The sequence below is a fragment of the Esox lucius genome, chromosome 6 (assembly GCF_011004845.1).
Source record: "Esox lucius isolate fEsoLuc1 chromosome 6, fEsoLuc1.pri, whole genome shotgun sequence".
In the NCBI taxonomy this organism is placed as follows: domain Eukaryota; kingdom Metazoa; phylum Chordata; class Actinopteri; order Esociformes; family Esocidae; genus Esox; species Esox lucius.
This window is the reverse complement of record NC_047574.1, coordinates 2,694,119-2,709,753: the sequence shown is the minus strand read 5'-3', so window position 1 is coordinate 2,709,753 and position 15,635 is coordinate 2,694,119. Positions and strand designations below refer to the sequence as shown.

At 42.3% G+C, this 15,635-nt stretch overlaps 1 protein-coding gene across 26 annotated transcripts in view; it reads left to right on the top strand.

The window, feature by feature from the left end:
- Nucleotides 1–15,635, top strand: part of LOC105010141 (calcium-activated potassium channel subunit alpha-1) — a 110,890-nt gene that overhangs the window by 76,835 nt on the left and 18,420 nt on the right. For 6 of the 26 annotated variants that reach the window (XM_020047162.3, XM_020047157.3, XM_020047156.3 and 3 more), the window contains exons 9-21: nt 1,055–1,146; nt 3,453–3,563; nt 4,106–4,211; nt 4,904–4,986; nt 5,789–5,858; nt 6,117–6,272; nt 6,963–7,072; nt 7,305–7,373; nt 7,663–7,749; nt 7,866–7,942; nt 9,788–9,796; nt 11,603–11,782; nt 13,718–13,750. In XM_020047162.3, the coding sequence (XP_019902721.1) occupies nt 1,055–1,146; nt 3,453–3,563; nt 4,106–4,211; nt 4,904–4,986; nt 5,789–5,858; nt 6,117–6,272; nt 6,963–7,072; nt 7,305–7,373; nt 7,663–7,749; nt 7,866–7,942; nt 9,788–9,796; nt 11,603–11,782; nt 13,718–13,750 (1,183 nt within the window). Of the gene's footprint in view, nt 1–1,054; nt 1,147–1,234; nt 1,327–3,452; nt 3,564–4,105; nt 4,212–4,903; nt 4,987–5,788; nt 5,859–6,116; nt 6,273–6,962; nt 7,073–7,304; nt 7,374–7,662; nt 7,750–7,865; nt 7,943–9,787; nt 9,797–11,602; nt 11,783–13,717; nt 13,751–15,635 lie in introns of all 26 variants that reach the window. The other 20 variants (XM_020047173.3, XM_020047175.3, XM_020047181.3 and 17 more) reach the window with 10 other exon arrangements.

The following is a 15,635-nucleotide window of genomic DNA, read 5'->3' as shown; positions in this document are numbered from 1 at the left end:
CCCCAAACACACCTCCAAGACGACCACTGCCTTGCTAAAAAAGCTGAGGATAAAGGAGATGGACTGGCCAAGCATGTCTCCAGACCTAAACCCTATTGAGCATCTGTGGGGCATCTTCAAATGGAAGGTGGAGGAGCGCAAGGTCTCTAACATCCACCAGCTCCGTGATGTCGTCAAGGTGGAGTGGAAGAGGACTCTATTGGCAACCTGTGAGGCTCTGTTGAACTCCATGCCCAAGAGGGTTAAGGCAGTGCTGGAAAATAATGGCGGCCACACAAAATATTGACACTTTGGGCCCAATTTGGACATTTTCAGTTAGGGGTGTACTCACTTTTGTTGCCAGAGGTTTATACATTCATGGCTGTGTGTTGAGTTATTTTGAAGGGACAGCAAATTTACACTGTTATGCAAGCTGTACACTCACTACTTTATATTGTAGCAAAGTGTCCTTTCTTCAGTGTTGTCACATGAAAAGATATAATCAAATATTTACAAAAACGTGAGGGGTGTACTCACTTTTGTGGGATACTGTATAAGTTGTATATACAGTACAACTAGCGATTAGCAGTTTGTAAGAATGTACAGTATGTAATTTGTAGCTATGTTGCTTTAAGGCTGTACTATTCAAATCAACCTGGCATTAGTGTTTGTTGGACAAAACATGGCATCTAAGGTTTTTTTCTACCTTTTTTATTTCCTTTAACTTTTTCCATCACAGATTGGCGTAGAGATTGTCATCTGTGTCATTTTTTCCCCTTCTTTTTTCCTAAACAAATATCTGTAAACACTGGATAAGTTACATATTTTTATAAGACTGATAATCACTCTTTTTCCCAGAATCTGAATTTAGGTTGTGTTCTGACATTCAGTGTCGTGTAGGAATCAGACTTTTAGATATTTAATCCGCTGCGCAATTAGCATTTTTTGTTGTAAATTTTTTTTCAATATAATTTTCAGATTTTACAGATATATTTTAAGCAAAAATAGACGCCCTAGTCTCTCTTTTGCCTATCTTTTTTTTAGTTTCTTCTTCTGTCTCCTATCTTCTCCTTAGGCCATGTTTGCAAGCTACGTCCCTGAAATCATAGAGTTAATAGGAAACCGCAAGAAATATGGCGGTTCCTATAGTGCGGTTAATGGGAGAAAGTAAGTATTACTGGGAGGCTCTACTGCCTCTGGCTCAGTAGAACCATCCTCTGCATGCCCTTTGTCTTTTTCTGTTCCATGCATGTAGGCCATGTTTGCTCGCTACGTGCCAGAAATTGCTGCTCTCATCCTTAATCGGAAGAAATACGGAGGGAGTTATAACTCGACCCGAGGCAGAAAGTAAGTCAAAGGAATGAACAAACCAAAAAATATCCTAAAAGGTGTGGTTTTAGTGTGACTACTCAAACACCCCCCACCCCCTCTCCTAAAGATGGGTACCGGTAATTCTGGAATGTTTGATAATTAGAAGTTTGGCTTTTGAGGTAATAAGTCACACTAGTGACTGGAGAGGTTGGCCATGAAACGCTTGCTCTATTGCTTTGTGTGTTTGTGTGCAAGCCACCATTTGCTATTTGAAAATGAATACAGGTTTCCTTTTATAGTGATTTGTCAAAAGCTTTATTTGCTAAATGCTTGTTTGTACACCAGAACGCTTCCCTGTTTGTGTTTGTGTTTTGTGTTTACCAGTCATGTGCATCTTGCCAGCAAAGCGGTGTTTCGTTTTTGCTTTGTTTTAATCCTTTCCAATCTTAGTCAAGTTATTTATTTCAGCTATAACTGTAGAATTTATATCATTTCAAAATTCATTGTGCTCACGATTGATTTTTGATTCATATTCTCTATCATGATGACATAAACAATAAGACAAAATAGCAAATGACGTCCAAAAAGCTTTTTCCACATTGTTGCTTGAATATTTGTCGCTTGCTTTCACATGTTGTTTTTCCATTTTTACCATTCTTGTCCTTGTTGATAAACATTTAGTTTTGTGTTGTACCACCAGTTTATTTTCCAAGATAGTCCTGGCCTAAATCTTCAGTCAGACCAACACCCTAAGAACCTAATACTACCTTGAGATGTGCGCACATAACGTAATTTTTTACACAAATCATTGATCAATAGATGATTTGCGCATAAATTGTAGTTATATGTGTGTTTCTCAAGGTACAGTAGGATTCTTCCCCAAATCCTTGAATGCCTCAACCCTCGGAAAACAAAATACAATTTCTATTGGCTCGGTTTTAAGATTTTTTGTTGTTTACTTTGTTTTGGATATTTTTCACACTTGATTCCAGTCAAGATTCTTTAGGTAAACAGTATTAGCAATTTATTTCCTTTCTTCTGTCTGCATTTCTAGTGATTAAACATTCTTATAATTCAATCAAAACACACTGCTTTTTTTCAAAACTTTTTATATACAATAAAATATAAATACAACTGAAATCTTAACGTCATAAATAACATACATAGAGATCAATAAGAAAGGGGGCCTCCCGGGCAACTGTTTCATATTTCAAGCCTTAACTGCTTGACTGTGCTGTGGGTGGCGGGAAAACCAATGGGCAACGCATTTTGTCTGGCATTGCCCAGGGAGTGGGACGGTGTCGTCAGCAGGGATTTCCGGATCTCATCGTGCTCTAGTGACACCTTCTGGTGGCTCGAGCACCTGCAAAGCTAACTGAGGTTGTCAGGTGAGTGAGCGTGCCGTCAAACGCGTTGACCCACGTGACTTCCTGGTTGGAATAGCAATGTGGGAAAAGAGTCCGGCCATATTCTACTCTACTGAATGCGGTGATAAGACAGGGCCAGAGATAACATTGGATATGAACAAATTTGGGGAACAGGGAAACGGGGTAAAACGAAGATAAAAATGATAATCGAACAAGTAAATACATTTTGGTGCAATACGCGATGGAGCAGACCATTGCAATAACAACTTGAAGAAACGCACTGATCAAGTCCTGAGTTCATCTTACAATAAACTGTTTATTTCATAACCCAGCATGCACTATCCTGTAGAGGTGATACAGTCAGGCGATAACCTGGCTTTACGTGGAGGCCAGCTGACAAAGGGTGTGCTCTTTTCTGTGTCATACAACTTAGCTATCAGTCCATGAACTCTTATGAATCAGTTCCTATGACTCCAGAAGGTGCTTTGCTCTGTGATACACCAGACTGACTCTATTGTCCAAACAGCTCTCAGCATGTGCCATCATTGTTGACATAGAAATGGACTCTTCTTCATACCAGCGTATGCATGACAAAAGATGAGTTATGTTTTTGTGGACAGGACTCTTTGTCTATATCACGGTCTGGACAGAACCTTTTGTTGTCAGATCCAAAGTATAATTTTATTTTTAGAATCAGAGCGGAACACTGACATCTCTAAGCGTTTCATCCACGTATTGTTTTGGCTGCAGCTTTTATTAAATCTTATGACTATTCCTGGATCTTATTTCCTATAGGCACATCGTGGTCTGTGGTCATATAACGCTTGAAAGTGTTTCCAACTTCCTTAAAGACTTCCTACACAAGGACAGGGATGATGTCAATGTAGAAATTGTTTTTCTCCATAAGTAAGTGTACCATGTTTTTTACTTACACTGGATGGGCCAGTTTCCCGGACCCAGATTAAACCTGGTCCTGGACTAAAAAAACAAACTCAATGGGATATTAAACATCGGTTGAAAGTGTTTCTTTATTCAAAGACTATGCTTAGTCTGGGTCTGAGAAAATGGCCCAAAACCTCACAACAATACTGAGTGTTTCAGAGAAGGAAATGTGATAGCAGCTCCCAAAAAATGACTGCAATGGCCTTCTGGGAACTACCAAAACCTCTCCTTTTTTTGGAATACTCAGACTCTACAATGACTATGTCCTAATAAACACCCCATTACTGGAAAACCACTGGTAAAGCTAGCCCTGTCTGGAACACCATCAATCACTTGGAACAATACATTACAATACTGCATAATCAATTACAGTTTGACACTGTAATATAAAGGATTTTCCTCCTTCTTTTAATATAAACGCATGCTGTCTGTTCTGTCTTAGTACTAAACCTAATCTTGACACGTAGGTCTTGGTTGACAATAACAAATTCTACTTTCTATCCCAGTATTTCCCCTAATCTTGAGCTGGAAGCCTTGTTTAAGCGCCACTTCACCCAGGTGGAGTTCTACCAGGGATCTGTTCTCAACCCTCATGACCTGGCCAGAGTCAAGGTAACTGGCCTGTTTCAATTCGCATTGACTTTATTTTCTCATTTCTTTCAAGCCGAGTGGAGCAAAGGGCCTCAGTATTGCACCTCCAGCAGACCTGCTGCAATATTACCAGGTCCCTAATATATTACCAGAGGAGAATGTACTCACATTTTGCATTGAGGTTCACAAAGAGGTTATAAAGGGTTCACAAAGAGTTTAAAAGTATTTCTCTACTGTTAAACATTAGTTAATATGGGGTAAGTCCTGGCAACTACGTCCTGGTTGAGCATACAGTTTGATAGAGAGATGAATGGCTTAGCGAAACTTGGACCCGTCTCCATCTTTGACTCAGCTGCCGGGAGTGGCTGGGATGAGGCGAGGCCATAGGTACATATTGGAAATTGGGGGAGAAAACCTAAGAAAAAAATATATACAAAATGTGCATCCTTTTTATTTTGTGGGGAGCTCCGTAAAGTATGATACCGTTCAGAGCTCCGAGTGAATGCGGGTCGGATCCCCTTGACCCTGCCTGTAATCACTGCAGAGCACCCGGGTGGTGGTCATCGGTTCGAAAGTAGCGCTGCAGTCCCAAATGGCAGCCTAACCTTTGGGCCGTGGTCCAAAGTACTGTGCTAAATGGAATGATCTGGGTGTCACGTACTCTGTCAGTGTGGTCAGGTCTTATGTAGTCTCTGTCATCTTTCCGCCCTCAGATTGAGTCCGCCGATGCCTGTTTGATCCTAGCTAATAAATACTGTGCAGACCCTGATGCTGAGGACGCTTCCAACATCATGAGGTAAAGTGACCACTTTGCCGGGGTCCTCCATCCTGCTCATACACCTGATGTGAATATGAAGTTCTATTTGAGACAAGCAACACACACTCCTTTTTGTATCACCTTGATAAACGAGAGTAGTGAACTTTCTGTCAATCACGAGTGGAGTAAGGCTCCTCTGGCCAGTGGTGTCAGAAATATTGTGCGGGCTATTGAGACTTACATTCCTGAGCATGTACAGCAAATGTCATCACTCTGAATCTAACAGGCAGAAAGATGTAAATACTCGCCTCTTATAGTGATATCCTTGCCTGATTTGTAAGTGTTTACATGCTAGATCAAGCAAGTTTGAATGGGTTTTTAAGTCAATAGCTGCCACTTGGGTTTTATATAGTAATCTAAAAGGTATTGTTTTGAGAAACATTTGTCCATGGATGTGGCAGATCGGGGACATGCAGTACCAGAGGAGTAGTGATTTATGTGTTTTTCATAAAATTTCAAATATTGGAATTTCCATTGTGGAGGACCTAATGGCTTCCTGAGACAAAAATGTGTTCCTTGTGAGGACCGAATTTCACAACTTCTGGTCAATCTGGGTGAGAGGTGTGAACTTACAAATTCTGCATTTTCAGTCGCTCGCTATAAGACCACCATCTGGCCAGACAGTACAGTTTTGTACATGCCAAATCAATGAGATGTATACTTCACCGAAGAATCGTCCCAATGGTGTGTCACCCCCTACTCCGATTTCAATGAGGTGGACACTGGTCAAGCAGAGATTATTACTATATAGTCTTACATTGTTTCTTTAACAACACTACAGGGTGATATCCATCAAGAACTACCACCCAAAGATCAGAATCATCACCCAGATGCTGCAGTACCATAACAAGGTGTGAACCGTCTCTTTTCATTATTACTAATTACATTGTCACCCTGCTTCAATGGTGGCAGGCCAACGGCACATTTTTCCCCGTGCTTTTTAAGGTCGCACAACTTTCCCAAAATTCCCAGGTTTTCCAGAAATCCCAATTTCGGAGGACTCCAGTGATCAGAATAGATGGTGCAGGACAGTCAGAACTGTCCAACCTGGAATCTTTTGGGAAGGTAAAGGGAATTGCGCAACCCTAATCTCCCTGTGCCTTCTCCAGGCCCACCTGTTGAACATTCCCAGTTGGAATTGGAAGGAAGGGGACGACGCCATTTGCCTTGCGGAGCTGAAGCTGGGCTTCATCGCCCAGAGCTGCCTGGCCCAGGGCCTCTCCACCATGCTGGCAAACCTCTTCTCCATGAGGTCCTTCATTAAGGTACTGCTTGGGTACAGCCGAGTCCCGACCCAGTGTATGATTGTCTACGAAGCCACAGGTTCAGTGTTGTGGATTGGTTCCTGATATACTGGCTGTGGTGGGTTATGCTTCAAAAGAACAGTCTATTGTAATATAGGACTTGCAGCTATGCTACTGGTCGACGGGCTCAAAAGAGACATATGGTCTCGGCATGACCTCTCCTGCTGAAATAAAGATTCAATAAAATAAGCCATGTGCTTTTTCCATTGACCAAACCTGGATGACATTCTATTATCAGTTGATATGGGAGAGGGAATGCTTTCAAGCAGCATGTCAACCTGATATCATGTTATAGGCTAACACCGGCAAGAATGAGAATGCTGCGTTTGCCTGGGTGTACAGCTTGCTGTTTTCTGACAGAAGGACAACTCCTTAATGCAATAAAAACGGGTGAAGACAGTCTGCTGTTGTGCCCTCCAGAGTGTTCGTAGGGATGGTGAGCATCCCACCGTCTTTAAGGAACAGGAGCAGCAAGACCTTGTCAGCGCCTGAAGTCAAGTGTTGTTAGTTGCTATTCAACGTCGTGGGGTTTAAACTTTATCCCTGGTCAGGGGTAATGACGATATTCACATATGTCATGGTCACTCTGTTCACTTTTTGGACAGGACGGACATTCATAACATTGCTGTTCTTTTTATAAATCCGTTCCAGATTGAAGAGGACACGTGGCAGAAGTATTACCTGGAAGGGGTCGCCAATGAAATGTACACAGAGTACCTGTCTAGTGCCTTTGTAGGTTTATCCTTCCCAACCATTTGTGAGTAAGTATGACCCTCTTTGAATGAGTACACTCTGAGTATTCTCTGAGTATTCTCTAAGTATCCTCTCCATCGACTGAATGTGTAATCATTGGGAGCGGGATTTTGTAGTTAGCTATTTTGTTTTTCTGATTAATTAAGTATTCCCTCTCGCTCTCCATGCTTTTGCCTGTCTCTCTGTCTCCCCATGAGATGTGAAATCAAAGTTACTGTGCTTTTGAATGCCCTCCTCTAGACTCTGCTATGTGAAGTTGAAGCTTCTACTGATCGCTATTGAATACAAGTCGGATATCAGGGAAAGCAGGTAAGGTTCACTCGTTAAGAACAATAATTCTGAGGAATTATTCCCAGTCCCTCCCAAACACCTGAATATTTCCTTTCGTCCTCGGCCGGGTGGAGGTTTTAGATCCATCGCGACATCACATCATAGTTTTCTGTTGGACGAGGCAGTCAGTTTCGTAATAACTACTGACAACATAGACTACCATTTTTTTTACAGGTTTTTTTTACCTCCTGGTTTTAGCTGAAGTGTGCAAATGGAGTTATTCTCCTCAATGACCTCCATGTTTCTATCTGGTTTTTTTTCACCATAGCACACTCATCAACCCTGGAAACCATGTGAAGATGCAGGAGGGAACCTTGGGCTTTTTTATCGCAAGCGATGCCAAAGAAGTTAAGAGGTGGGTCGATGTACCCAACAGTCCCCTGTTAGAAAAAACTCAGAAAGACTCTACGTGGTGTAACACCTCACTATGTTTAGTTACTTCAGGACTAATGATTCCCTTTTCTTCCTCAGGGCACTTTTCTACTGCAAAGCTTGTCATGATGACATCACAGATCCCAAAAGGATAAAGAAATGTGGATGCAAACGAGGTTAGGATTTCTTTATGGCTATTCAGTGATGTTTCAGCGTTTCTTCAAAGCACATGCATGATTTTAAAGAGATGATGTTTGCCACAGTGCCTTAGTTTAATAATTTCAATCATTTTAAAGGAGAATTTCCTTTTTTTGCCAGCTAGATGCTAGAAGGTTTCCTTTAACAGCATTTTCAGCTTTCTGCTAACTGTGCCCACTGTTAGCAAAAAATATCTGTGCGCATGTTTGTTTTTCCGCAGATGGTGTGATCAACAGTCACCATCAAGAAATATTAAACTATCTATGCAGTTGTTTTTGGATGATTTTGAGATGTTTTTTGTTTCGGCATCATTACTGCATCAGATGTTAGGCTGGAAGTGCCAGAAATATGTAAAGGCTGTTTGTAAAACCATCTAAAATAAGGCTGGGAAAAAAAAAAAAATCTCCTTTAACATAAAGTATAGTAGGCATTTGTGCTATGTTATATGCATACTGATGTTATTACTGTAGAATAATGAATGCCAAAGTTGCCTTTTCAGATGGCTGCTGTTTAGAGTCTCTTTAAGGCTTATTTACATTATGGTACATTTTCTGAGACATATTGAAGAAGACACGAGACACCAAATGATTTTGTTGGGTAAACCCGCAGACATTGATAACTTGAGACGCCATCTTCCGAGGTAGCCTGCGTAAAAAAAAAAAAAAAAGACAATTGTTTCTGAGCTTTTATCAAGTTTCTGTGCAGTGCACATGGATATTGCTCGATTCCTCCATCGATTAGCGCCTAAATCCTGAGTGGGACGTTTCAAACATGCCAGTGTAAATTCAGACCATGGAAATGATTATGCAAACCAAGAGAATTCTATCTAGCGTTTCATTCTCCCTTGTAATGTAAATAAGCAGAGCCAACATTTGCATTAATACTGAGGTGCCAACATTGCACACTCTCTATAAAGCACAGCTTTTCAACGGGAGTCCTCCATTCTCTGTAGAGAATTGGCTGCCATTTAAGATGAAGACATTGTAAAGAGGAACTAGTTAAGTTTATGAATAATTCACATGCTGAAATTATATGTGCTCCAGGAAAGGCTATATGATTGCCTTAAATAAGCAGTGAGTACGCAAAAATAAGATAAATCGCCATTATGTGATCTAAGGCTACGTTCTCAAATAGCACCTTTGTCATGTTTACCGTACTACATTCGACCAGAGGTCATAGAGCCCTGGCTGTAAGTAGGGCGCGACATAGGTCACAAGATGCCCTTTTAGGGACACACACTTTAATCCATGTTTAATGCAACACTCAAAACAGAGATGTTGTGATAGAAGAACACCAGGACACTGCAACATAAATCTTGGCCTCAGATCTGTCATATTTGTATTTGGCCAACTTTTACAATGTATTACCAGACATTTAGTTCCACAGCTTTTCCTAAATAGTCCTCAGGTAATGAGAGCAAACATTTCATGTCCAAAATGCATCTATTCAGTAAACCACATTTGTGTTACTCTTTAAACAGATGGTTCTGGCTGTGGCAGTTGGCGGAGCAATAATAACACTGATAATAATAATCAATAATTAACGATCCATTTATTAAACATATACAGCGCCATTGATCGAATCTGAATGGACTTCAAGAGCAAAACAAGCAAAATATCCTAACAGGTTATGATCTGCCCAAAGCCTGTTTGTGTTTGTTCATTCAAGATTCCAAAAAGGCTTCATCTGTAGTGTTTTCAGACTGGAGACGCTTGTCTTTCCTCACAAAACCACAATAATCCCATGTACTGATGTTCATTTCTGATGTATTCTTTTTCTGCTGCCTCGGAACATGAAACAATGTTTTAACTCTTCACGTATAGTGATCTATTGTGAGTAATATGAATGTGTATATATATATGTGTATATATATATGTGTATATATATATAATACGCCCCACCATTTCCCTCGATAGTACCGCATACACCCTTTGAACACGTCTTTTTACTTTGCCCTTCGGTGTTCTGCACATGTTGCATGTGGCGATGGTGAATACAGCTGTCTGCATCCTTCACTCATGTCTGGTTTGCATGCTATTCTCCCAGGTCCCCGGGGAAACCTTGAACGCAGTCAAACACCAACCGCCCATCATAAGTCATGTCTCCAAACTCCATTTCACTTTAAAACGTGATACCGTTGGCTACAACCAGATGTCCCCCTAACACTTTCAAAATCTGAAGGTGGTTGGGCAAAGTCGACGGTTAGAAATCAGCACTGCTCAAAGTCTAAGGATACTTTGAGGAGGCAAGGTGTTTTATATTGGCTATTGTCTTGGTTATTGGCCGGCAAAACCATCGGTTACGTCATCCCATGGTGGATATCTGTCACGATCGCTTGACCAAGAAGCACCCCTCACCAAACACCCACTTTAACTTCCTGAATCCAACATCCTAACCGCTACATTGCACAACAAGGCACATGTTATCTTTTGACAACATCACATCATGCGCTCCTCTGAGGAACATCCAACTAGACAGATATCGTCATGGCCTTCTGAATAGCATTTAGGTTTCGGTCCTGCTTCGTGCGGTTTGCCGACTGCTTACGGTGCATGTTAATGTCGAAGCCAGGAGAGTTTTATTTAAACCTTGCTGCCCCATCATATATAAAGCGATGCGTTACTGGTGTAACCGTGATCCTCAAGAGTATCAGAATTCACCAAGTTTTGTGTTGACCAATTCCTCATGGGGGAAAACACGGCTGGTATTGTAAACTGGCAGCAAAACAAGTGTGGATTACACGTGCATTTCACACACATTTTAGATTGTAACTGGTTTATAAAACTGAAATGAATGTCCTGCTTAATAGGATGTTTGTGTCAACATCCCCAAACAACTACATTATAGTATAAAAAAGCATGTCAACTTCACGCCAAGCCCATTGGCTTCTTCTACTGCAGCCTGTGTCATTACGCTTCAGCATACAAGCAAACAACCCACGCATCCCAAACAGGGATTTTGCGATCGATCAGGTATCAACAATCAGGCATTGCTGTAAGCATTAAACACCCCCAAAATGTGTATCTATTCTATGTTGAACGGATGCAGACATGGATCAGCAGTTGTTTTCTCCCGCGGTGGCCATTGGTCAGGGGAATACGTGTTTGTGATGTGATTATGGACCCAGAGAAGCACAGGTAGGATCCATTATTTGGAGTAGGGCAGCCGCGAGCAGTTCCATGAAAGGTGTGATTAACACCAGTAAAGACCGCCTGGTTCCTGACCAAGTCTATTTCACCCCTTACAACCCAGCTGTCATTCATGACCTTGAACGCTTCCCCCCGTCTTCCTCCGTACAGCCTGTCATCCGTGGATATTCACATCCACCAGCCTTTGAATCATCCGTAGCTTGACTCGCTAATGCTCTTTGTAGGTGTATAGGAACACAAGATAGCATCAGAGAACGCTTTCAAACCAAGTCCAACTGGCAGGATTTAACTACTGCACATAGGCCAGTCTATAATTACAGGGCAGAAGGGGTGCTGATCTGTGACCCATGTCCTCCTCTACATCACTCCGTCCGTGTCATCCAGGTGTGCCTTCCTCCCCAGGTACAGCATAACCTTGTCTTGCCATTAACCTGCTGCTTTTCCTCCTCCTCCTCCTCCTCCTCCCATCTGACCGCCCTGCGGCTGTAGCCAAGATGTCCGTCTACAAGACCGTGATCCTGGCGTGTTGTTTTGATTGCGGCCGCTCCGAGCGCGACTGCTGTTGCATGTCTGCCAGCGCGCATCGCCCGAGCGAGGATTCCGCCGAGCAGCGCGGCTTCCCGCTCTCGCCTGTTTCTCGTTACGATTGCTCCGCCGCCGTACGTGCCTGTAAGTGGTTGACCCCTGTGACACGCACGCGCTGCGTGACGTCTGTGTGAGCTGTGTGCGCCGCCAGGTCTTTGGCTTGTGTCTTCTGTGTCAATTAGTAGTGATTAGCGGACTGAATGAAAAGGTCTTTGCTGGCTACCGGGGTGATTGTGTGTGTTGTTGCCTGTTGCTGGATGTTGGTGTTATGATTTTGGCTATCTAGTGCTGTCTGTCCGGACGCTGTTGAAGACGCTGGACATTGTATGTTAGTGTGGGCTGTGCTGCTGTTTCTTCATAGTTTGTGTTTAGCTTAGAGTTTTGTAGTGTCACATGATTTGCTGCTTTATTATTGTGTTATTGTGAAATTGATACATATAATTTACATGGATTCTTTCAAAATGGGTACAAAATGATGTACCTTTATTGTATTTGAATTAAGAGAGTTTTCCATTTTTTTGTCCACACACGCATTCCACACCAACGCACTGAAACAACACTGTAGGTTGTAATAGTGTAATAATGTAGGGTTTTAACAGCACAAACACAAGAACCGGTTTGTCCAGTGAAGTCCATGTCCACGCTAATGTCAAGCCACATCCGCTTGCCCCACAGTACAGGACGTTCTGGCAGGGTTCCTTAAGCCCGTGTTCGATGTGGTACCAACCAATAAGGAGTTTGCATGTGTTCAGCAGGGACCTGGGTCTCAGTCAGTTAGATTCATACAGAGTCAGGGCTGTGAGAGGCAGCACCGCACGCCAACAGACAATCACCCTGAAGACCGAGATACACACCCAGAGCCAAGGGGCTTTTGCCTCTGATGAGGTGTTGGAGCATGACATCGTTCATCAGGCCACACTAGGAAGAGCAGAATATGCATTGTGCTGCTACACGTTACTCTGACATATTGAGTCAGTCCATATTTGTCTAAGGAATCGTATTTTGCTCAAAAGCAGATCTGCGCCTAAGCCTTTGGGGCTGTCGTCTCCTGTCCTGTGGGGTTCTTGTGACTAGCTGAATGGCCATAGCCTGGCCGCATGGCTAAAATAGCGGAGAACTGAGTCGCTGTCTGGACGAAGCGCCGCATGCCCAGAGCAGGACCTTATGCGGCCTGACATAGAAATTATGTTTGCATTTTCATTTTTGGAATGCTACCGGTTGTCATGAAACTCAGGGTGACAGCTCCTAACCACCAGGCAGCCCAAAGCCCCCCTCCCACCCCGTCTCGTTCCTCTCTCCACCTCTCACTCTCTCTCTCGCTCCCCTCCCACTCTCTCTCTCTCCTTGTCCTTTCTTTGTCTCTCTCGCTCGGTCTCTCTCTCTCCCCCGTCTCTCTCCTCTCGTTGCCGGACAGATGCTTTCCTGTTGGTACAGTGGGTCTGTTCATGCTGGCCGATTGCAGGCGACAGATGACAGGGCAAGCACGCTCCCTGGTTTAACGTGTCCTGTCACTGTCCTGCCTCTAACTCAAAGCCTGACCTTTATTTTGTACTGCAACGGTCCGTATAAAACGTGGACGGTACTTATGAACATGTTGTACTCTCTCCGGGTCCAAAAGCTGAGTCACAGTCTCTGTTTCACGGGAAGTACAGAAAACCATTCCTCTGTTAATGTAGATCATTGCCTTATCGGTCTCTATAATTGGTGTAATCTGTATATTGTGCATCAAGAAAACACGGTTTTATCATTTTAAGTTAACAAATCATTATTTCAGCTTGCTGCATCACCGCAATTCATTTAAACATCTTTTTTTTTTTATTAACCAGTTTATATTTTCCATTGCTTCATCCATATGGTCTTCAGGACACAACACAGAATTGCCTTAAAGAGATTCAACTCAACAGTGGCTTCTTAACCGGCATTATAACCTTTCAGTTATAACTTGTATATTCATGCAACGTCACCTGCCCTCATTGCAACAACCCTGTAACCTCTCATTGTCTTTACAATTTTTCTCAGCAAAAAATAACTATAACGGATATATCAAATCAAGTAAGTTTTGATTTCCATGTGTGTTTTTATTTGTTTCCTAATGTCATTAACTCTCCTATTGCTCCGTCCATTGTCTTCCTCCATCCAATCTTCTCTGTCTATCAAATGCTCCATATTTCCCCGTTTGCTTGTCAGCAGGGTTGGTGCCAATTATTTTTCAATTCAATTAATGAATCCCAGAAGTCAAAAGGACATTTCTCAATACTTTATTTTCATTGGTATGTACTTTTTATTTTGCCGAATTGAAAAGGAATCGACTTCAACTCTGCTCGCCAGTAACTGCCGTGTTTCATTACTAAATGATTCTATCTTCAATAACTAACATGAAGAAAATGTTCCTGTGTCTCTGGACTGGGCTTTGTGTCTCTGAAAGGGAAAATTGTGTCTGTCTGATGTTGCCCAGTGACAAATATGACACTGTCTCAACACTTTTTACTGGTGACAGATATATACAGAACAATACTATGTACATTTTCAAATACAGGATGTATTTTGAGCATTCGATTATGCTATGGGTCAGGTACAACCAGGAATATCTGGATGTTGGAGTAAACACTAGTTCTCAGGAAAATACTGGGTGTCTGGAGAATCTCAGAAGAAAGAAAATCCCCAAAAAGCTGTTGTATTGGCCACTTGGTCATGGTAAATGTGTTTGGTGGCGATGGCTAAGCATGACGTTTCTCAGCCTTATTTAAAGGGGATGCGCTTAGTTACATGTAGTGTGGGACAAGACAATATTAATGTTGTTGTTGTTAGAGGCCTGTCAGGGGTCCTGGGGAGCCAGCACATCTGCCACAGTGTGTTCTTCTTGGTGAAAAGCTATGTGTGTTTGACATGGGACAGATGAATGCCGGAATTTGGGGCTGGGATGGTAATGTATCAGACAGCTGACCGTTTAAATAATCATCTCTGGCTTAAATCTGCTCCTAGCTAGTTTTCGGGGAGTTGACAGTGTCTGATTGTGTTGTTGGATTTTTGCTACGTAAACAGTAAGTCTCTTATTAGATCAACTCTGAAAATAACTTAAATATTCAGGTTTTTCGGGATTTGAATATTCATAATAAACATATCTGTTAATATTATAAAATAAGGCTTGGCATTATAACTGTTTTACCTTTCCTGACACTGGTGTTACATGTCCACTGCAGTGTCGTTGTTCCTACAGTAAAACAGTCAAAGCAACACATGAAAGCCCTGCTGTTGATTAATTCATGTTTATTATGAATTTCAGAGTAAATGTCATATCTAAGACTTCACGTCAGTTCTACGTCTAGTGGTTAAGTAGTGTTTAATAACAATGACCTTCTTAATTATTTAACCATTAGTATTATAGTGTCATAAAGAATAATCTTCCACTTAAAACAATGATAATAATGACCACTGACACGTGACTGAAATAAACATATAATAAAAGTTATCTGATATGTTACAGCTCAATTCAGCGGCATTTAGGGACAGACCACATTTCATGAACTAAAATGAATCTCTTTACGCTGACTTTCATTCTTCTTTATCCAGCAGTTAAAGAGGATCCCCTTATCAAAAGGTCAGCCTCTCAGAACCAGTCCATTAAATCGAACCACAACTCCACAGCCCACTCAAACCAACATAAAGCAGAACTGGTCCACACCAGAGTAGTACTGCCTATCTCTGAGTCCTGCCCTGGCTCAGTTCCTCTGGTCAACAACCGTAAAGGAAGCCTACAGCCTTCCCCGAAGCCTTTAGTGCTGAGGCGTGGCCTCGTGGGCTCCAGAGAGCTGGTTCAGTTGGTGAGGGGACGCGTCGGCCTGGCAACTTTGGAGGCCGGCAGGCTCCAGTGGGCACGGAGCCTGCCGGTGAAATACAGATACCACCCCAGTAACTCCGGTGATGCCGACCTGCTCAG